Source organism: Dreissena polymorpha, chromosome 1 (genome assembly GCF_020536995.1).
Source record: "Dreissena polymorpha isolate Duluth1 chromosome 1, UMN_Dpol_1.0, whole genome shotgun sequence".
Lineage (NCBI taxonomy): Eukaryota > Metazoa > Mollusca > Bivalvia > Myida > Dreissenidae > Dreissena > Dreissena polymorpha.
Genome location: NC_068355.1, coordinates 38,697,918 through 38,721,224, shown reverse-complemented (window position 1 = coordinate 38,721,224; position 23,307 = coordinate 38,697,918). Strand labels below are relative to the sequence as shown.

The window sequence follows — 23,307 nt, the reverse complement described above, 5'->3', positions numbered from 1 at the left end:
TTATCATCACTTAGGCATTCACTTACCACGAAAATAAGGATTCTCGTTTAATTTCTCGGCTTGCAGTGCAACTGTTGTCCAAATGACAAATAATTGTGTTACTTAAATCAGCTGTCTGTAAATGACCACTGTTTCTGATACTGTACAACTGTACATAATGTGGTTTTAAATGCATTTTCAGTACGCATGAGTACGCATGATCACTCAATTGCGAAATCTTTTGAATAAGAAGTCGATATTACAATGGTGTTAATTATACATTTAAAAACTATGAACAATTATATCGATGCCGACCTTTTTGAAGTGTGCATTCCCTGTGATAAATTTCATTGTTCTAAATGAAAAGTGACATATTTTGTGATACAGCGTTTCTTTTACTTTACATCCGTTTAATTAACCCTCCCACTGATATCAAACGAATGAATCACTCGTTTATTAAGTCTGCATATTATGTTTCATAGCTCAGGATTGATAACGGTTGCGTATTTTCTATTCCCCTTCTTTACTAGAGGATATGTCCGTCGTGCTTCCATCCTTTTGGCCGTCCATCATTTGCGCGTAACAAATTGGTGCCCATTTGCATATGAATAAATCAGCACGTGGACTTGCGCACTTACATATTAGTTTGGTTCGGATCAGAGACTTTTTAACATAACCGGAGTTAAATCCGGCTTTTAACCCATTTATGCCTAGCGTCAAGAAAAAAGGCCTTGGCAAACAGCGTAGACCCTGATGAGACGCCGCATCATGCGGCGTCTCATCAGGGTCTGCGCTGTTTGTTTAAAGGGATTTCTGTAAGAAATATTCTAAATTAAGAAATAAATATACTAGACATCCCTAATTTTGGAGATAAATCGATCCAATTTAGAAGAATGGAAGAGTCCACTACGCATAAATGGGTTAAGCAAAAAATTATATGGCAACATGTGTCGCATCTAGCTAAAACATATTGCTGCTATGGTGCTGAAACTTTATGTACATATTAACTAGCATGTGAACTTGCGTATCGTCTTATTGTGAATTGCAGATTTTCGAAACAACTGGTTTTATTTTCACCTTTATATAAAAAAACATAATAGGTTTAACTCGTTTTGCGCTTTACTCAGAGCGTATTGCTGCTAGAGTGTAGAAACTTTACCAAAACATTAAACAGCATATACATTTGCGAACTTTCATATTCTTGCTCGGATATTTTCTACATACCCAGAGTTATGACTCTTTTTAGCAAGGAAAAAATCTGTTTTCACATTTCTTGGTGCAACTCAAAAAGTACTGCTAATAGAGGGCTGATTATTTACAAACATAATAACAAGCATGTGAAATCATGCAACTTCATGTTTTAGTTTGGATACAACCGGAGTTATGGCTCCTATTTGTAAATGTTTTTACAGTTTTTAATTTGGGTAGCTTGTAACTCAAACTGTATTGCTGCTTGAGGGCTGAAACTTAGCAAACATATATACCAACATGTGAACTTGGGTAACTCCATGTTTTGGTTCAGTTTTTACTCTGAAAGTGGACTTTTCAGACAAAAAAACTGAAATCAAAATGTGGAGGTTTCTGTGACCTATGTTAATTTTTAACCAGGTTTTCCGAAGGAAAAAACTGGTTATTAGATTGGCGAATGCGGGCGGGCTGGCTTGCTGGCGGGCTGGCGGGCTGGCTGGCTGGCGGGCTGGCGGGCTGGCGGAATAAGCTTGTCCGGGCCATAACTATGTCGTTCATTGTCAGATTTTAAAATCATTTGGCACATTTGTTCACCATCATTGGACGGTGTGTCGCGCGAAATAATTACGTCGATATCTCCAAGGTCAAGGTCACACTTTGAGTTCAAAGGTCAAAAATGGCCATAAATTAGCTTGTCCGAGCCATAACTATGTCGTTCATCGTCAGATTTTAAAATCATTTGGCACATTTGTTCACCATCATTGGACGGTGTGTCGCGCGAAATAATTACGTCGATATCTCCAAGGTCAAGGTCACACTTTGAGTTCAAAGGTCAAAAATGGCCATAAATGAGCTTGTCCTGGCCATAACTATGTCATTCATTGTGAGATTTTAAAATCATTTGGCACATTTGTTCACCATCATGGGACGGTGTGTCCCACGAAAGAATCACGTCAATATCTCCAATGTCAAGGTCGCCACGACTAAAAATAGATTTAAAAAAAAAAAACTCACAAAGGGGGTTAATTTTTTTTGGTCATTTCAAAAGTTCAGTTTGAGTTTTCTCCCTTTATCAGATTTTTTTTTCACAATGAAAACCTGGTTTTGTGACAATTTTGTCCCTTGTTCTAGTTGTTTTCATATCGACATTTTTCAGTTTAAAATACAAGTACTCAACACAATGTATCGCTTTTGGGTAGCGACACGATCTAATTGAGAGTTTTAGTGCAACTTAATCGCGGTGGTGTCCGCACTATGTATGTAGTTTGTCTTGCTGTTTGGCGGTGGGGTTAGTTACCGGTATTTATGTCGACTCATTGTATGCGAAATGTTTATAGAGGTATTAGTATTCATATGATTGTATGTGTTAACTATACGTTAATCCTGTTATTGTTTTTATCTGACTACAAAATAGTTATCTGAAGTGATTTTCAATTGTGATAAATCAAAACATGGCGCGTGAGTCCTTGAAAACTTCACATATCTTTATCTACCAGATTTCCTGCCATTTATAATTCTATTATATGCTGGTGAACCTTTAAACATATTTATTCACACCAACCATAGTCTTCATAGATGCATAGTACCATAATTATATCGAAACAAAAAGTGAAACAAATATACTAAATAATATGTTTTTCATACATTATATGTTCTGCAAAATAGATTATGTAATAAATATATTACGATGGAAATAAACATGGAATAACAAAAAAGATTTTCTGATATTTAGTTACACTTTAGCGTAGCTTCAGTCAACCTGACAAAACGTTGAGGCCATGAACATCATCTATACCTGTACTTCAAATTCATGGATCGCGGGTTCGATTCCCATCCGTATTGATCACGTGTAATGAAAGTTATATTTATACGAACATGTATACTCTAGTTGTCATTTGATTTTATAAGTAACTTAAAAGACCACCGTGAATATTAGTAAAATATATTAAAATATACTGGACTGTTAAATAAGGCAAATAGCAAAATAAACAAAATACAAATCATGAACGTTTTCATCAGGCATGCGTTTTGCATTACCTTTTTGAACTCAGATTAAACTTTATCGACAGCGCATAGAAATGCACGCCACCTTTTGACCGAGTCAATCACTAGCATAATGACAGGTTTGAGCGATGACGAACATGATTATTAATTATTAATAATTAGTATGGTTGTCAAAAGTACATGTGAAGATTTATTTACGTGGGTTGGACATGTGTTCACGTGCGACAATACTTATGATGAATCTATATTAAACACTAGTAAGTTATATTCTGGCCGTTGGGATTTATTGCTGAAAAGAGTGTGTACATGTATACAATTATATGTTGATATTTTACTAATTGCTATTACAGTGGGGGAGAGGAACTTGTTATTGCATACACTAGTTAGGTCTATACAACAAAACACAGAGTGCAGTGCAGGTGTTGTATCAGTAAGTTGCAAACAACAAAGAACCGGGATTTAAATACTTTAATTGAATGCACATGTATCGCTACTGGGTTTGCAGAAAACACCGATGTATTTAGTTTGAAATGAATGGCAGAACTTTCGAATCGTACTTTTTGATACACGACGGATAAAAGAAAATTGAACTATTTTAATTGTGGATAAGTATGATGCCAATGGTAATTAAGGCGACGGTTTTTATTGCGTTAAAAGCGGTTTTCTTTTTTCGACTTAGCAAAATAAACTGAAAGCACTAACGTAAGAGCGTAAGCACAGGTATAGATCTTTCCATATCGTTTTCAAGTTGCAGTTACGCAGCGAATACCATATCTTAAATTCATAATTAATGCGTTGTGGTATTTATGGCAAATGCGCATTTGTTATCAGATTAGGGTTTTTTTATATTTCTAACTTAAAGACAATCGTCTTCATAAATTATGTATGCTTCGAATGTGTTGAAATGTGAAAAGTGTGTATCATGCCTCCAGTTTCGTTTGTAGTTTTTCGTAGATGAGGACAAATGCCATTTTTGTTTTAAGTGAGTGAACATATTTATGTGCTGAAAATTAGAAAGTAACATTATCACTCTTAAATGATGTCGCGTGTAAAAACGTTACTGGAAGTATGAAAACGGGCCTAATGGCTGCTTTACTGCCTTAACTTTAATTAACACATGCAATCTTATTGCCGAAACCAAAATCATGTTATTATAACATCAACGTGACATATGTCGATGTTAAAAAGTAATTGTTTCTAACATGCATGGCTATTGATAAAATCTACAGCATCGGATCATTTCGCTGAATTGCCGTGGCAACATAATTGCACACACTGGCAATATCGTTGTTTCAATTAAAAAATAATACCGAAGCAATAATAACATCACTGCAGCTAAAATGATGTAATATTTCAAACTCAAAAACATAGCGTCACCATGTCTTGTATAGACACAACTCTGTCTTCAAATACAACATCCTCTTTAAAGTGGGTTAATGACTTTCTCGTCTCTAAAATACACCAATGGAATAAAAATGACACCTTTCTTGCTTAATATGCCTTTACACGCTCAATTGTACTGTAATGACAATATTGATTGCTCGTATAGTTTCAGGTTTCTTCACTTCCGGTTTTAAGATGCAGAAAGCCAAGAAATACGATTGGAAGGATTCCAACATGGCGCTGTTCGGCTCGGACACCGAGAAGTCAGTCAAGAGTAAGCGTTAGACTTGACTGATTCAGTCTTTTCTGTAAAATTTCAAATTCTTCGTGATCACATGAGCATCATTCTGGGAATATTGTGTTTTATGCTTGTGCGTAAAGTGTCGTCCCAGATTAGTCTGCGCAGTCTGAACAGGCTATTCAGTTTCATCACTTTCCGCTTTTATGGACTTGTTCGTTTAGAGTGAACCGGAAATCCTATTTAATGCCTATATGGTCGATATTTATGGTTTCGGTAGATTAGCTTCATGTATTATAATTCACGGTTGATCATACAAGCTAGTTATTTCAGTATACATATTTTATTGTATTGGTACGGTTATATTTTAACAAAACCTATTATCGGACCGACAATTCAAATATCGGGTTTGTCAGTTTCCTAGGATCCGAGTGTCTGAGTGGGAGATGAGCGTGCCGGCATACGTGCAGGTGACATACAATTATGTCTTTACACACGCAACAAAAGCTACAACAAACAAAACAGCGAACAGAATACAACAAATAAAACGCAAAAATATATACGTAGCTATAGCTGTGTGTTTTAAGGGTTCCTTGTTATATCGGTGGCGAGTACTTCGTGAACGGGGTGGGGGGGGGGGGGGGTCATAAAATAATAGAGAAATTATAGAAGTGACATACTACTGGAGCAGTGGCATATACACATTTAGCTTGTCGAAAAACGCTTTAACATACACATACAATACATTAACACAAGCGAATGTCGCATGGGTATCACGTATAATATATTAGTGTTGTGTAGTCCGAGAGACTTATTCACAAATTGGCAAAAATTAACGATTTTACATTCTACATTACCCAGTAAATCATTGGCGCAGGTTCGAAAAGTGGCAAATGTTTTTAAAACATAAAATGTGTTGTGTGTGTTGTTGTTTTTTTTTCATTGATATTATAATTATTTCAAATTTTCCAAATATTGTATTTGGGTGAGTAAATACTAAATACAGGTACATGTCTTCAAGTGACTGAACATATTCTTGAAAACGTATGCCATAATTATACCGTCTGTTTTATGAGCAAACATGTATATTCACTTTCAATAAGGACAATTTAAGTGTGATTATATTTATTTGTAAGGATAATATACAACATTAGAATAAAATGAAAATAAAAACCTGGCACATACAACACCCCTCATCCGGAAAATTACTTTTACTAAGGATGGATCAAGTGCATGGCCACTTGGGCGCTGTACGTACATTTCACTCTGTGGCGTCAAAGCGGTAGATCATTCGTCAGATAAAAAATATTAAAATAACTTTATATCCTGGCTTTCTGTTGTTTTTGTTTTTTTCGCTGTGGAGCGTAAGGCAAAAGACGGGCAGCTCCTTATTTACAATAACAGTGGCGTAGATTATCTACGTCTTTGACAATTAATATCAACATTTGATTAAATCATGTGTAAAAATTATACTGTTCACATGACTTTATTCTTACCTTTTACTTTTCTGAATTTTATTAAGTATTTTTATAGCACTGTGTTCTTACAATGTCTGTGTACAACTTTGAAAATCTTCGTTTTGAACCCAAATTACATTATACAGTAAAGATCTGTATGCGTAGTTTTGTTTGAATTTACCGGTAAAAAAGAGGAACTGTTGCTATATATGTGGGGCGAATAAATATAAAACACGGGGCGAGTCGTTAAAGGGGCGAGTCGTTACATTACCCTGTTGCTTCCCCTTGATGCAAATAAGCCATAAATCGCGCGCAGACTTCACAAAAACAACACAAGAAAACACAATCTAGTGGATATCAATCAGATTTGGTAATTATTGTCTATTTTTATATATCCTCTTTACAATAAAAAAATAAGAATCGTATTCCTTTTAAAACAATGGGAATCATAAATATCAAAAGAGCAATGCTTGGTCCATTTATCGGATTTAGGGGATAGATTTATCTTTCAACTAATACCGGTCTTGCAAAAACTGATGTATAAAAAGACACGAAAAGTGCTTTGAAAGTTGGTAATTTCATATTGGGACCCTATGGCAAATCGAATAAGTGTAATCCACCCTTTAAGCTAAGTGCATGGCCTCTGGTCCTTAGATAGCTTAAGAAACTTCAGCGTACAGTTTATTTAGTATTGACAGACCTGTAAAAACCTATAAAGTCGCGCCAGTCAAATATAATAAAAAGCGACATTTAAATTTATGGTAGCCAGAACCAGGGACCTATAAAAACAAGTTTGTATAGGTCCCTGCCAGAACTAGACCTTAGATTTTCTGGAAAAAACTCCTGTAACTTCATAACCATAAGTACTTGAAGGACAAAGTTGGGTAGTCTGTGGTCAAAGCCCTGTTACAATATGCCATAATTATTTCAGAGGAGTCTGCCCAAACAGAACCAGCGTGGAAGGGCAGCGGTCAGAAGCCTGGGCTCCAGATATGGAGGATTGTTGTAAGAAGTTTTCTTTAGCTAAACATTTATACAGAAAAGAAGACATAATTTAATTATTCTTTAATTGACACTTAGCTCTTGGCTCTTGTAATCAGTGTTGTTGTTTCTTTCAACCATTTTGGTTATGGGGCCAGAGCCCTTTGGATTGGGTTTTAAAGCATTGTTTTTTCGTAAAGTAACATAAATACACAAAATCAAAGAATACTTAGCAAAATTTTTCGTAAAATAAAGTTTACCCATAAAAAATCAACGTTCCTTATAGCAATAGCCAAAATGTGCACTAGATATTGGTATGGTAACAACGAGTCTGAAGCCACTCTCTTGTTCACTCATAAATGTTTGAATATTGTAGCCGAAAATTCACATGGAATATATTAAAAATATAAAAACAAGTATTTTGTATCGCGTTCAATCTATGTTACCAGACCACATCTCGCATTGAAATTTTGGCTATTGCTATGAGTTACATTGTTTTTTTATGTGTCAATTTTATTTTTCGAAATACTGTACGAAATATTTGTTGATTTTGAGTTTTTATGGGCTTATAAAATTGGAAATTTGGGGTTGTTGCTGCTAACAAATACAAAAAATTGAAAACAAAAGTGGTTTTGTATATTTGCTGAGATATTAATCATAGAACTGGATAGGAAGATCAAGTGGTGTTTGCAATTTATTTTTTTTAAAAACTTAAATTGGGAATTTTATGCGGTCATTTTGGAAAAAATGAACTAATTGAGATTGTTAATAGGGCTTAATTTCTGCCTCAAATTTTACCAAAACAAGCAAATTTGTTGAATTCATATCCCCCGCCAATATGCTTCTGGACACAAAAGTGTTATATTTGACACTCAAAAAAGCATTTTTAACCAGGTTTTTAACCAGGTTTTCCAAAGGAAAAAACTGGTTATTAGATTGGCGAATGCGGGCGGGCTGGCGGGCTGGCTGGCTGGCTGGCGGGCTGGCTGGCGGGCTGGTGGGCGGGCGGAACAAGCTTGTCCGGGCCATAACTATGTCGTTCATTGTCAGATTTTAAAATCATTTGGCACATTTGTTCACCATCATTGGACGGTGTGTCGCGCGAAATGATTACGTCGATATCTCCAAGGTCAAGGTCACACTTTGAGTTCAAAGGTCAAAAATGGCCATAAAAGAGCTTGTCCTGGCCATAACTATGTCATTCATTGTGAGATTTTAAAATCATTTGGCACATTTGTTCACCATCATGGGACGGTGTGTCACACGAAAGAATCACGTCAATATCTCCAATGTCAAGGTCGCCACGACTAAAAATAGATTAAAAAAAAAAAAAAAACTTACAAAGGGGGTTAATTTTGTTTGTTCATTTCAAAAGTTCAGTTTGAGTTTTCTCCCTTTATCAGATTTTTTTTTCACAATGAAAACCTGGTTTTGTGACAATTTTGTCCCTTGTTTCAAGATACAAAGGGCAATAACTCCTTTATTATCCAATGGTGTACAATGCCATTTGGTGTGCATCATCCTCTTATTCATATATATACTCATACCAAGTTTAAACGAAATCCACCAAAGCACTTCCAAGATGTGGCTCCGGACACAAAAAAGCATTTTTTCAAGATACAAAGGGCCATAATTCTGTTATTAACAGATGGTGTACAATGCCATTAGGCGTGCATCATCCTCTTATCCATATATATACTCATACCAAGTTTCATTGAAATCCGCCAAACCACTTCCAAGATATGGGTCCGGACACAAAAGTGTCGGACGGACGGACAAGGCCAAATCAATATCCCTCCGCCTATGGCGGGGGATAACAAAACAACACTGGTACTTCTGTGTTCTGGCAGTCAGGAGTGGAAAGAGTGCTGCAGACCTAGGCCAGTAAATTGCTGTTATTGAAATATCAAATTTGATGGTTGAGCTAATGTCAAGGAAAGCCATGTATACAATGGTCAAACCAAATTCGGTGTTGGAAACAACAGTGGAAAAAAGAAGCTATAAACTATTTAAAAACACATGTACACACTTATTCTGTTTTTAAATAGTTCCCTTAAGGAGCTGCTTACCTTGTCTTGTTGTAGAAATTCCACGTGACGGATTGGCCAAAAGAGGAATATGGCAATTTCTACGATGGTGACTCTTACATCATCCTCAATGTAAGAATATTTATTTAATTTAAACCTATTGATTTTCACTTTTTATGCCCCCTTCTTCAAAGAAGAGGGGGTATTTTTTTTTTGGCCTGTTTGTCATTCTGTCCCAAAACTTTAACCTTGGTTAAAGTTTGATAACTTTTGCAATATTGAAGATAGCTATTTCATATTTGGCATGTGTATCTCATGGAGCTGCTTATTTTGAGTGCTGAAAAGTCAAGGTCAAAGTCCTCATTCAAGGTCAAAGGTCAAATATCATTGTATTTTTCTTTCCTAAAACTTCACCCTTCGTTAAAGTTTGGTCATAACTTTTTGAATATTGAAGATAGCAACTTGATATTTGGCATGCATGTGTATCTCATGAAGCTTCACATTTTGAGTGGTGAAAGGTCAAGGTCATCCTTCAAGGTCAAAAGTAAAAAAATATAATCCAAGGGAAGTAATAAGCTTAAAAAGGGAGATAATTTCCCAACCTGCCAAATGATATATTGAAATTTTATTTCAAAGCGGCGCAATAGGGGGCATTGTGTTTGTGACAAACACATCTCTTGTTGAAGTTGATTTGGTATAAAAACCCTGGTATTGCTCAAGCACTGTCACTAAATGACATGGTAGTTAATCAGTCACTAAATGGCATGGTAGTTAATCAGTCAGTAAATGGCATTGAAGATAATTAGTCAGTAAATGGCATTGAAGATAATTAGTCAGTAAATGGTATTGAAGATAATTAGTCAGTAAAAGGCATGTTAGTTAATCAGTCAGTAAATGGCATGGTAGTTAATCAGTCACTAAATGACATGGTAGTTAATCAGTCACTAAATGACATGGTAGTTAATCAGTCACTAAATGACATGGTAGTTAACCAGTCAGTAAATGGCATGGTAGTTAACCAGTCAGTAAATGGCATGGTAGTTAACCAGTCACTAAATGGCATGGTAGTTAATCAGTCAGTAAATGGCATTGAAAATAATTAGTCAGTAAATGGCATGTTAGTTTATCAGTCAGTTAATGGCATGGTAGTTCATTAGCTAACCCAGGAAGTTTGAGTTCATTGACTTACCTCTGTGTTTTGACTGAAAACAGGGAATAATCCAGCTAAACAAACAAATGAATCTTTTTAGATGGACAATTTCTTACCATGTTTCATTGTGATCAGCACTTAACTCAGTTTGCTTAAAGTAACAAGGATATAGACTTTAAAGTCCAGACATTTTGCACGAAAACAACAAATAGTTAGATAAAAATACAAAGCATGTTATCAATGACGTTATCAAGCTTTAATAATTGTATATTCTTGTGTCATGCAATTTCTGTTATTGTGTTTGACCATCCTTTGTGTGCCTTTTTGTTTCAGACATACAAGGATGCTGAGAGTGACGAGCTACACTATGACGTCCACTTCTGGATCGGTAAATACAGCACCCAGGTAAAAATTGCACATTTATACATTTAATAATTGCTAGCTTAAAGACTGAATTGCATAAATTATATTTTTGAATTGTGTCCATAATTCATTATTGGTTTGATTCATACAGGTGTTTGACATGAAAAATAACAACATAACAGTTAGTCAGCTGAATGTTGTTTTTGTTATGAAACATGAAACCAGGTCAAAGACTAATGCATTCATCATGACGGTACTTTATTAACGTGTATACAAATTATTTAATACATTATTTATATATATATACACTTGGGGACTTTTCTAACGCATCACTTTTCAAACTTGAGTATCTCAGTTATGAGTAAAGATATTGATTTAAAATTTTACATTTACGATCATTCAAATACATTCAATGCAAGCTCACAATAAAATCATTCATCCGTGACGATTGGACGCTTTAGTGGGTGGGGTAGGTGTGGTTCGATATGTTTGCACATGGAAATGGTGAAACGCGATATAAGTCTAGTTTTATTTCAATTTAGTTATTTTAGGTGGGTTCTTACACAAGGAAAACATAAAATTAATTTACAAAACAATATAGCTTGTATGAATATTCAGCAGCCGATCGCACACTTCGCATTTTGCAGGCTACCTTCCCCACTTGCTAAACCGTCCGATCATCACCGATGAATGATTTTATTGTTAGCTTGCACATAATGTAGTCAAATGATCACATGTGCAAATTTTAAATAAAAATATTTACTTATTACTGAGATATGTAAGTTTTAAAAGTGTTGCGTTTGAAAAGTCACCAAGTGTAGTAAAACGTTATATACATGTTATTCAAATTTAATTTCAATTTCATCATTCTAGTTGAGTTTTTACACAATAAAAACATAAAATTAATTAAAGAAAAACAATATGGCTCGTATGAATATTCAGGAGCGCAACGGCTCAATCGGTATGTTGCAAGCTGGTCAGTTATTAAGATGTGTAAATTTATGCGTTTTACTTTTCACATTTGTTATTATTTTACGTTGTACGAGTTTGCGAATTTGACTTTTGAAGTGACGTTTTTAATTTGTTAAGTTTGATATTTTGTTGTTTTTCAATTTCAATTAAATTTTCAGGAATTTTCAGATTTGTGTTGAATTATTCTTGGTCCAAATTTCAACACAATCCGTTCAAAAATAAGGGAGCTATATTGATATGACTAAGTGATGCGTTAGAAAAGTCTCCAAGTGTACTTAAGAATTTTCCAAAATCTATTACGCAAGTTCAAGATGGTTTTATGCTTTTCTGGACAAAAACTTTTTTTATGGATAATTTAATTAAGTTAAATTAAAGATGAATCAGTAACATAAGGTAAATGTGAGAAAAATATTGTGTTTGAACTTAATACAGTGACTGTTTTCAAACATTGTGGTCTATATAATACACATTCAGAGATCTTTGTATACAATTCCCAATTTTGCTATTCAGAAGCAGATTGGCTTGAAAAGAAAATTATGTGCAGCAAAAATTATATCGGCCGTGCTCTGTGAAAAGAGGGTTTAATGCATTTATGTTTAGTCAGGGACGACACTTTCTGCTTTTATGATATTTTTCTTTTAAAGATAATATTTCCTGTGAAAAAATCCAGTTAAGACGGAAAGTGTTGCCCATGATTAACCTGTGCTGACTTCACAGGCTAATCTGGGAGGACACTTAACGCACAGAGCGTGGCTCATATGTATTGTCTGGCTTTAAAAGAGTTGACAAAAAATGGTGATGTAGTTGAGGCTACCTTTGAGAGGCTCATTTAAGCTGTCATGATTAAGTGCTTGTGCATGTGTGAATTATTGGTCCTTTCTGTCCATACTATAACTTTGTCAGTCATCATGCAGATTTAAAAGAATTTGCCAGAAATGTAAACTTTGAGGTGACAGCTTTTACTGTGTGATAAGCATCTCCCTACCTAAAAGGTCAAGGTCGTACTCAAAAGGTCAATAATCAAACATGCACATGGTGCAGCTTGTTATTATGAACATTTTTGACAATAGGGTATAATTACAGAATAAAATATGGATTTAAAATATTTGGGATAGTTCTCAAACTTAGCTTTCAAGCATACATATTAATTTTACATGCAGTTGGATTCATATATTACAGATTAATAATGACCTTGAGCCTGTTTTGGTTTAGAATGATTGTATGTGGTTTGAAATATCTGTGCTATAAAACATTTTACTTACTTAATGTACATTGCATAAAGCTTGCAGTTGTTTACATGAAAATAATGTTTGTGTAAAAATAATGTTTTCTATGCTTTTCGTGTTTGTTTGTTGAATGAGATTGCTACTACATATCAGAATAGTGACTAAAGCAGTCACTTTAACCACTGCTGTAGCCAGGTTGGACATACAGTTTAAAGATTTCATATTGATGAGGTATAACAATGGGATTAGTATACAACTGAATGCTGATTGTGCTCCCTAGGATGAGTATGGCACAGCTGCCTACAAGACAGTGGAGCTGGACACATTCCATAATGACAAGCCAATCCAGCACAGAGAGGTGCAGGGGCATGAGTCTGTGCTCTTCAAGGGATACTTCAAACAGATCAAGTAAGTCCAATGGTAGCAGTCAGTGCTTTTGAAGGGATACTTCAGACAGATCATGTAAGTCAAGAGAGGAATGAGTCCGCTTTTACTAAGTGATATTTCAAACATTTCAATTAAGTCAAGAGAGCAATGAGTCCATTCTTGTCGAGGTATACATGTACATGTATTTTCAAACAGATCAAGTTTGTAAAGAGAGGAACAGATCAAGTAATTAGTCAAGAGAGGAATGAGTCCGCTCTTATCTAGATATATTTCAAAGTCGAACAGATCAAGTAAGTCAAGAGAGGAACAGATCAAGTAAGTCAAGAGAGGAATGAGTCTGCTCTTATTGAGGTATTTTTCAAACAGATCAAGTAAGTCAAGGGAGGAACAGATCGAGAAAGTCAATAGAGGAATGAGTCCCCTCTAATCAAGGTATACTTGAAACAGATCAAGTAAGTCTAGAGAGAAATATTGTCCGCTCCTATGGAACTTAAATTGTAGCATTCCTGTAGCTCAAGCGAATTCAGAAACATAATGTTATTCACCAAAAACCTAATAAACTATTGCACTGATTTGAGCAAAACGAAGGCTCTTCATTTGCTAATAAAAATCTATGTTTACAAGGACTACAGATCTTTATAACTACTATAGGTTTGCAATTAAAACTGCCCACTTGTTTTCAATGTATTTATGCAAGGTCACTGACAAAGGCCCATACTCTTCTCTTTTGCAGATTTTTTACTTTGAAAATGCAGTTTTTGTTTTGCATTTATGTATATACTTTAACAAATACAGGCTAGTAATATAAAGTTCAATTATATCCTCAAATCCATTAATTTAGTTCACTGACAGAAAATATAAAATACACTATATGATATCTGTCTTCAATAACAATTGTTCTGTAAATTGTGATTGACAGTTACATGAAGGGTGGAGCTGACAGTGGTTTCCGGAGGGTTGAGCCAGAGCAGTACAAGCCCCGCCTCCTGCACTTTAAGAAGGAGGGACCGCGTGTCACAATGACTGAGGTATATGGAAAACATTAAACTATTTTTAATGTGTGAATGGTCTATAAAAAAACATAGCACAGATGTAAGGAATAGTAATTGATGTACAGATCATATGAAGTAAGATTGATGGGGACAAATCAAGATGCAGATTTATCTACTGTTTACTGTCAAAGACTACAAACTATTGATAGCAAATTTTCTGGACATGAACAAGTTACGTGTTGAAAAAACACATCTTTTGATGTGTTTTTTTGTGCTTAGAAATATAAAGCATTCTATCGTGACTATGACTTGTCTTCTATAGACAAACAAGGAAATAAGTCTAGAATATTCTGCAACAAAATTTAATCATGGTTTATGTTGTGAAAGTAGTTCCAGAACTTAAAGTGCACGAGCATAAATCCAAAAGACAAATTCATTATTTAGAAATTATGTAGGCCATATTTGCTACAGGTGCTCATCACATGATTTAATATTTTCTAATACCACATGATGTAAATATTCTAATGGTATATGATGTGCATTTTGGTTTATGTTACTAGTATGTGATTAACATTTTCTTATACCCTGTGACATACATTTTCTTATCCATTTTATGTACATTTTCTAATGCCATGTGACTCCAGGTTGCCCGTAAACAGAGCAAACTCCAGGATGGCGACGTGTTTGTTCTAGACCTGGGTCTCACCATATACCAGTGGAACGGTGCAGCAGCTCAAGGCATCGAGAAATTCGAGGTTCTTGTGATTTCGTTCTTACTTCTTATCAATATAAATCAGGGCGCATATTCATCAACCCATTCTTAGACTATAGAATAAAGAATAGACATTGAATCAAGAAAAATATGTCCTACTTTGTAATATTTACAGGTAACAACTGGTGATCATGTCATTAATCAAAATGTTCTGCATTAAGAATGATATTGGTGGTTAATGCCAATTTTTACTCAAAATAAAAGAATGTTTTGAGTACATCAACTGAAACTAAAAGAATAGTGTTTATTGTTAGATTTAGATTAATGAATTGTTCTGTAGAATGTTATGTATACCTGCGAATGGTATTGTTAACTGAGGGATGAAGTTATAAAACAGCTATCAGCCTCCCATACTTTTCAAAAAGGCGAAATGCACTGCTATATTAATTTAGTCACGTTAACAAGATGGTTAGTACTTGGTGGAAAGTTTTACCTTTCCTTGGTTTAAATCAATTATAAATATAAAATATTAATAGAAAGCATTACACAAATTCATTACTTAATATTGATCAAACAAACTTGGTCAGAATGTTATTTTTGTCAAACCTAGCTTGACCAAGTCACATTTGTCCAAACACTAGGTCACCAGATCAAGTTTAGAAAATTGTTTCCCCTCGAACTCAGGCTAGCACTTAAGGGCAATCATGGCACATTAGCTATAACTTGCTTTGTATATTGTAGAATATGAAAAACTTCTGTTTGATATAGAACTATGATGAGCTTAAAAACAGGCAGTTAATCAGGAGTGTTTTTGCTTATGCATCTTTTGTCAGCACCGGCTTGCCCGATGCCTGCAAACAAGTAGAATGAATTTTCGGGCTATTTAAACAAGTCAAAAGCTTGTGCAATTGGTCAAGCGTTATAATGAACAATTCAAATTAATTAGGTAACTAATAAAGCTCATTATCCATCTGTAATCAGTTTTGCTGCGACTGCCTGTTCAATAATTTGTGAAATCAATGGATACATAGGCATAATGTGCTAATAGACTTTGGATAGGCAACTCATCTTATCATTTTCTCAATAATTGGTATCCAATCAAAGGTTAACACAAAAACCCTGTTCAGGACAATAGAAATTTATAAAAGGACATGATGTGCTAATTGGCCTTGGAAAGGACAGTATTAAAATGTGTCGACAATTAACTTTATTTAAGAAAAGGCATACACATTTCATTTTATAATACTGAAATACTTTTCTCAAAATCTTTTTAATATGTCTGTAGATGGACTGGTAATGTTTTGTCATGTTATTATTTTGTATTTCACAGGATGGCAATATTATTATTTTGTATTTCACAGGTGGGCAATGTTCTTATTTTGTATTCATCAGGCGGACAATATTCTTATTTTGTATTCCACGGGTGGGCAATGTCCTTATTTTGTATTCCACAGGTGGCCCATGTTCTTATTTTGTATTCCGCAGGCGGGCAATGTTATAATATAATTTTGTATTCCACAGGCAGGCAATGTTCTCATTTTGTATTCCACAGGCGGGCAATGGTCTTATTTTGTATTCCGCATGTGGGTAATGTTCTTATTTTGTATTCCACAGGCGGGCAATGTTCTCATTTTGTATTCCACAGGCGGGCAATGTTCTTATTTTGAATTCCGCATGTGGGTAATGTTCTTATTTTGTATTCAGCAGGCGGGCAATGTTATAATATAATTTTGTATTCCACAGGCAGGCAATGTTCTCATTTTGTATTCCACAGGCGGGCAATGCTCTTATTTTGTATTCCACAGGAGGGCAATGTTCTTATTTTGTATTCCACAGGCAGGCAATGTTCTTATTTTGTATTCCACAGGAGGGCAATGTTCTTATTTTGTATTCCACAGGAGGGCAATGTTCTCATTTTGTATTCCACAGGCGGGCTATGTTCTTATTTTGTATTCCACAGGCGGGCAATGTTCTTATTTTGTATTCCACAGGCAGGCAATGTTCTTATTTTGTATTCCACAGGCAGGCAATGTTCTCATTTTGTATTCCACAGTCAGGCAATGTTCTTATTTTGTATTCCGCATGTGGGTAATGTTCTTATTTTGTATTCCACAGGCAGGCAATGTTCTTATTTTGTATTCCACAGGCGGGCAATGTTCTTATTTTGTATTCCACATGTGGGTAATGTTCTTATTTTGTATTCCACAGGCAGGCAATGTTCTTATTTTGTATTCCACAGGCGGGCAATGTTCTTATTTTGTATTCCACAGGCGGGTAATGTTCTTATTTTGTATTCCACAGGCAGGCAATGTTCTTATTTTGTATTCCACAGGCGGGCAATGTTCTTATTTTGTATTCCACAGGCGGGCAATGTTCTTATTTTGTATTCCGCATGTGGGTAATGTTCTTATTTTGTATTCCACAGGCAGGCAATGTTCTTATTTTGTATTCCACAGGCGGGCAATGTTCTTATTTTGTATTCCACAGGCGGGTAATGTTCTTATTTTGTATTCCACAGGCAGGCAATGTTTTTATTTTGTATTCCACAGGCGGGCAATGTTCTTATTTTGTATTCCACAGGCGGGCAATGTTCTTATTTTGTATTCCACATGTGGGTAATGTTCTTATTTTGTATTCCACAGGCAGGCAATGTTCTTATTTTGTATTCCGCATGTGGGTAATGTTCTTATTTTGTATTCCACAGGCGGGCAATGTTCTTATTTTGTATTCCACAGGCAGGCAATGTTCTTATTTTGTATTTCGCATGTGGGTAATGTTCTTATTTTGTATTCCACAGGCAGGCAATGTTCTTATTTTGTATTCCGCATGTGGGTAATGTTCTTATTTTGTATTCCACAGGCGGGCAAAGCTGTGTCCAAGATAAAGAGCGACAGGGGCAGAAACATTGAAACAATCGTTCTGGAGCAAGCTGCAATGTCAGCAACTGTAGGTTTATCAATAAGTTCACAAAAATGGTAATTAATATTAATAAGTGATAGTTTTACAAACATGGCTGTAATAGGAAGGTCACTACATGTACAACATGTACAAAATATAACTATTTAACTCAAAATAATGAATCACAGTGTTAAGATTTGGGCACTAAGGAAAGCACTATTCTAATGCACATTTCGTTTTAATTTCTTAAACTGGTTACATTCAATGAGCAGTGAAAGACAACTTCCATATAGGATTTTTTTTTAAATGCAGAGGCCAAAAACAACTTATTTTTTCACAGCTTACATGTGTGGTTTTTTTCGATCAAGCAGCCCAATGTAACTGGGCTGGTGTTCTCATAACAGAGAATCACATTTGTAAAGCGCAAGTTAAATTTCAATTACCAACACAATTTGATTTACTCATATAGCAGTTTATGATGATTTTTCCAAATCATTAATGTTAGTATCATTTCCTTCAATTGTTTTCAAAATGTCTGACATCATATTGTAGAATTTTGTGGGGGGGGGGAGGGGGGGGGGGGTTCCACTAAATTTTAACAATTGTGCTGAAAATATTACTAGAAAACATGTGTCCCCATTAGATTCAGTGGGCAGCAAAACCCCTGGATGAAGATTAAACTTAGTTGTGTTTTTTTCTAAATGTTTAAAGCACAAGTTCTACAACTTCCTTGACGATGATGACGATGATGATGATGATGACAACGTCCCCATCGAAGGAGAGCCTACGCTTTTCCGAGTGTCAGACGACGATGGCTCCCTGGACATGGAGCAGGTGAAGTCAGGGGTCATCATCCAGAAAGATCTGAAAACTGAGGTATTGGCCAATCAGCATTGCTGCAATTTGAGTTAATATTTATTTTAACTCTCCGCAAAACAAAGTTGTGGGGTAAAACAGGGATCATAGAATCGTTGCTATCCAAATTCTAATATAGATGAAGTTGGGTTTGCATGGGTCTAAAACGAGTTTCCCTGATGATTGTATCTGTCCTACTCGATGTCGGTTCTTCAGTCCTACACACTTTTTATTTGGGGGCGTGATCGTAAACCCTAATGATCATAATATGAAGTAACTTTATATGCAACATCCATGTAGGGCAGACATAATATTGTCAGGTCATTTTGTTTGGTTCAATGGTTATTTATGGAGTTATTGCCCTTTGAAAAAGTAAAATTTGATTTTCTAATGGATATTTTCTTCTTCTCACGCCTTCAATTAACTCAAATATTGACGAAGTGCATGATTGGAGATCATCAAGCAGTTTTATTCATATTCTTTTTTCACTGATATTTTTGTGTTTAGTTTATGCCCTTTGTCAGTTGTTATTACTGTTTTCACTGTCATTGAATGATCAATCCGGATTTATTTCCAATTTTAACCTTTTAATGCCTGATAATTTAGGAATGTTGAACATAAGCAATTTGTACATGTACATGCAAATCCTTCCTCAGATTCTTAAAAAAGTCCAGCATATTCATAATATATCGAGACTAACAAAGTTCACTTTTCTTTCCCACAGGATGTGTTCATCATTGACACAAAGTCGGAGGTGTTTGTCTGGATTGGCAAAGGCGCCTCAGTGGACGAGAGAAGAAATGGCTTCAGCTACGCACATGTGAGTTCCCAGACTATAGAGACATTAACAGCTCCATTAGAGCGTATTCTGGGAGAACTGGGCTTAACTTATATGCAAGTCCGCACAGACTAATCAGGGATGACATTTTCAGGTTTTATGAAATTTTTAATTTAAAAAAAGTCTCATTTGAAAGAAAATCCAGTGAAGGCAGAAATGTTTTCCCTGATTAGTCTGTGCAGATTGCACAGGCTTATCTTGGATGACATGCACATGCACTAAGCCCAATTTTCCCAGAACTCATTGTTTTTACCTCTCCTTGTACAAAGGTAATGCTGGTAATGAGCATCATCTTTTCATCCCCTGCCAATAGGCGGGGGAATATTGTTTTGGCATTTTCCGTACGTCCGTCTTTCTGTCTGTCCGGCACTTTTGTGTTATGAGCCATATCTTGTAAGTGCTTTGGAGGATTAAGGCGGAGGGATATTGTTTTGGCGTTGTCTGTCTTTCCGTCCGGCATGTTTGTGCCCGGAGCCATATCTTGGCAGTGCTATTGCGGATTTCATTGAAACTTGGTATGAATATGGATAAGAGGATGATGCACGCCAAACTGCATTGTACACCATCAGTAAATAACGGAGTTATGGCCCATTGTATCTTGAAACAAGAGTTCCGCGGTCGGAGATGACCGCATTGAAGCCGGATTTTTGATTTAAATGACAGGAAAGTACCTTTCGTGTTTTTGTCAATGCAATACTTAAATTACTGAAATATTGTTCAAAGGTCAAAATGAAATGTAAGTACCAGTGGTCATCTAAGTGTGCTTGCAAACCTTCATGTCAAGTTTGAAGACTCTATGTCCAAGCATACCAAAGTTATAACAATTTTAACATTTTAACATTTAAGGTCACAGTGACCTTGACCTTCAAATGAATGACATTGAAATGACCGGTGGTCATCTTCTAGTACTGGCCAATCTTTATTTCAAGTTTGAAGACTCTAGGTACAAGCATACCAAAGTTATAACATGAAATAAGAACTTTAACATTTTTACATTCAAGGTCACAGTGACCTTGACCTTCAAATGAATGACCTTGAAATGTCCAGTGGTTACTTACTAGTTCTGGCCAACCTTCATGTCAAGTTTCAAGACTCTAGGTCCAAGCATACCAAAGTTATAACAACTTTAACATTTTTACATTCAAGGTCACAGTGACCTTGACCTTCAAATGAATGACCTTGAAATGTCCAGTGGTTACTTACTAGTTCTGGCCAACCTTCATGTCAAGTTTCAAGACTCTAGGTCCAAGCATACCAAAGTTATAACAACTTTAACATTTTTATATTGAAGGTCACAGTGACCTTCACCTTCAAATGAATGACCTTGAAATGACCAGTGGTCATCTGTTAATCCTGGCCAACCTTCATGTCAAGTTTGAAGACTCTAGGTCCAAGCATACCAAAGTTATACCATGAAATAAGAACTTTAACATTTTTACATTTAAGGTCACAGTGACCTTGACCTTCAAATGAATGACCTTGAAATGACCAGTGGTTACTAACTAGTTATGGCCAACCTTCATGTCAAGTTTCAAGACTCTAGGTCCAAGCATACCAAAGTTATAACAACTTTAACATTTTTTATATTGAAGGTCACAGTGACCTTGACCTTCAAATGAATGACCTTGAAATGACCAGTGGTCATCTGTTAATCCTGGCCAACCTTCATGTCAAGTTTGAAGACTCTAGGTCCAAGCATACCAAAGTTATACCATGAAATAAGAACTTTAACATTTTCGAGCACGCCGCCACCCCGCCCGCCCGCCCGACAACATCAATCTATAAGCCGAGATTTTTTCGAAAAAAATCCGGCTAAAAATGCTTTTTAATATAAATTCCAGCTTTATCTAAATTAACACATGAGCCAGAGCCATGAAACTTGCCATAGTTGTTCTCAATCATCTAGGGGTGCTTCACATTAAACACCCATAATTCAAGCCGAAGGGGCTAAGGTCAAGGTCACACATTGAGGTCAAAGGTCACAAATTTGATGAATTATTAAAGTTTAGTGTATATTAAGATTCAATGTTTTCTTGGAAGGCAAGACTTTTTAATTCACCTAAATAAATATTGAATGCTCTAGAACCCTCCTCTGTCTTAGTTTTGAGTTATTGCCCTTTGTTATTTTTTGTATGTTGTCACTTTTGGGAGTAATAACTCAGTATGTAAGATTTCTATATAAGAAAATCCTCATAACAAGCAATTTTCTCTTTTGTCATGATACTATGAATGTTAATTGATTGGTGAAAAATATACTATCTGCATTTTATTGTCTGCAAACCCATCACAGGTACAAATGAGTAAAAAAACAATTGACAAAAGGCACAACCCTTCACTTATACCTTTTCTTTTAGTTCTACACTCATCCATGAAAAACATGTATTTGGCTGGGGATATAAATTCAACGAATTTGCTTGTTATCTCAGGCAATGGCAGGCAGACATTGATCTTTTTAAATTTAACAGTCGCAATAATGATAAATGAATCTTTTTATTCCATTTTCAGAAATACCTGATGAAAACTGAGTACCCCTATCTGCCTGTGTCAATTGTGTCAGAGGGACAGAAATCAGATGCATTCAATGCAGCTGTGCCCATGGCGGCGTAAACTACCTTGTAGAAATGAGGATTGACATTATTGTTTGTCACCTAGTACAAGGGCATTTAATTGTATTCAACCATATGAAGTACAAAGTCAAATATTTATTATGTTTTATTAGGTCTTCTTTGTATTTAATGAGTAAACTATTGATGCTCATATTCTTAGTTTGAGACAAGGATAGATCTAATTTTTGTGTTGTCTCTTGAACTTTTGTAAATGTTAATTTTTTCTGTGTTTATTAACATTACTTGATTAAATATTTTGAATGTTTTGCCTGTAATTTTGGTGCAGTTAGTTCTTGTCTGCATTAGAGAAATAGTATTTGGAAAAAATATATCTTGGAAAGAAATAAACAGTACATAAAGCCTTTTACCCAAGGCTGAGATTTTACAGGTTTTTATTTGGTTTATAATATAATCTCTAAATATGAAAAACTTAACTCTTTAATTGTTACGGCCATACTTCAAGGTCAATAGTGTGATCCATTTCTCCTGCACCCATGAAAGAATTTATATCAATATTGACCACAATTATGTCATTTGGTATGATTGGAAGATGGCTAGTCAGTCATGCTGGATCAAAATCACTTTCCTTGCATCAAAATTTATCAAATCTTTGCAAGGGATGTAGCTTTTTATATACTTATTATTATATTGAACTTATCTGTTTATATGGATGTAATAAATAAAATTCACATCTAGTAAGTGTTTTGTATTTTAAATGCAGTAAATCCACCATTGCCAATTTAGGGTTTTCTAAGAAAGGTATAAATAAAATTATTACTCAACTGCGTAATATTTTAAAGAGATTTTTTAGTTTCAATGCTGATCAAGTCTGTATTAACTGTTTTAACTCTCACCTGTGTGTGGACAGTTTTGCATTTTAAGAAAACAAGAGGCCCCTGATGGCCCATAAGCACTCACCCGAGTTCACAGACACCAATTATGGAGCAGGTGTTTTTGACCAAACTTGACCCAGGTTCAAACATGCCATTCATATTGGCAAGATAAACATTCTGACCATGCACCAGACGCTACTAAATCTGGAAAGGACTTG

General features: G+C 35.3%; 1 protein-coding gene across 3 annotated transcripts in view; it reads left to right on the top strand.

The window, feature by feature from the left end:
* Nucleotides 1–22,951, top strand: part of LOC127865025 (gelsolin-like protein 1) — a 29,720-nt gene extending 6,769 nt beyond the window's left edge. For 2 of the 3 annotated variants that reach the window (XM_052404893.1, XM_052404892.1), the window contains exons 2-12: nucleotides 4,721–4,828; nucleotides 7,181–7,254; nucleotides 9,315–9,389; nucleotides 10,741–10,812; nucleotides 13,249–13,376; nucleotides 14,275–14,383; nucleotides 14,992–15,102; nucleotides 17,919–18,005; nucleotides 18,669–18,833; nucleotides 19,537–19,632; nucleotides 22,156–22,951. In XM_052404893.1, coding sequence (XP_052260853.1) covers nucleotides 4,750–4,828; nucleotides 7,181–7,254; nucleotides 9,315–9,389; nucleotides 10,741–10,812; nucleotides 13,249–13,376; nucleotides 14,275–14,383; nucleotides 14,992–15,102; nucleotides 17,919–18,005; nucleotides 18,669–18,833; nucleotides 19,537–19,632; nucleotides 22,156–22,257 — 1,098 coding nt within the window. In that variant the 5' untranslated portion in view covers nucleotides 4,721–4,749 and the 3' untranslated portion in view covers nucleotides 22,258–22,951. Of the gene's footprint in view, nucleotides 1–4,720; nucleotides 4,829–7,180; nucleotides 7,255–9,314; nucleotides 9,390–10,740; nucleotides 10,813–11,712; nucleotides 11,732–13,248; nucleotides 13,377–14,274; nucleotides 14,384–14,991; nucleotides 15,103–17,918; nucleotides 18,006–18,668; nucleotides 18,834–19,536; nucleotides 19,633–22,155 lie in introns of those variants that run through there. The other variant, XM_052404894.1, reaches the window with a different exon arrangement.
* Nucleotides 22,952–23,307: the final 356 nt, after the last annotated feature.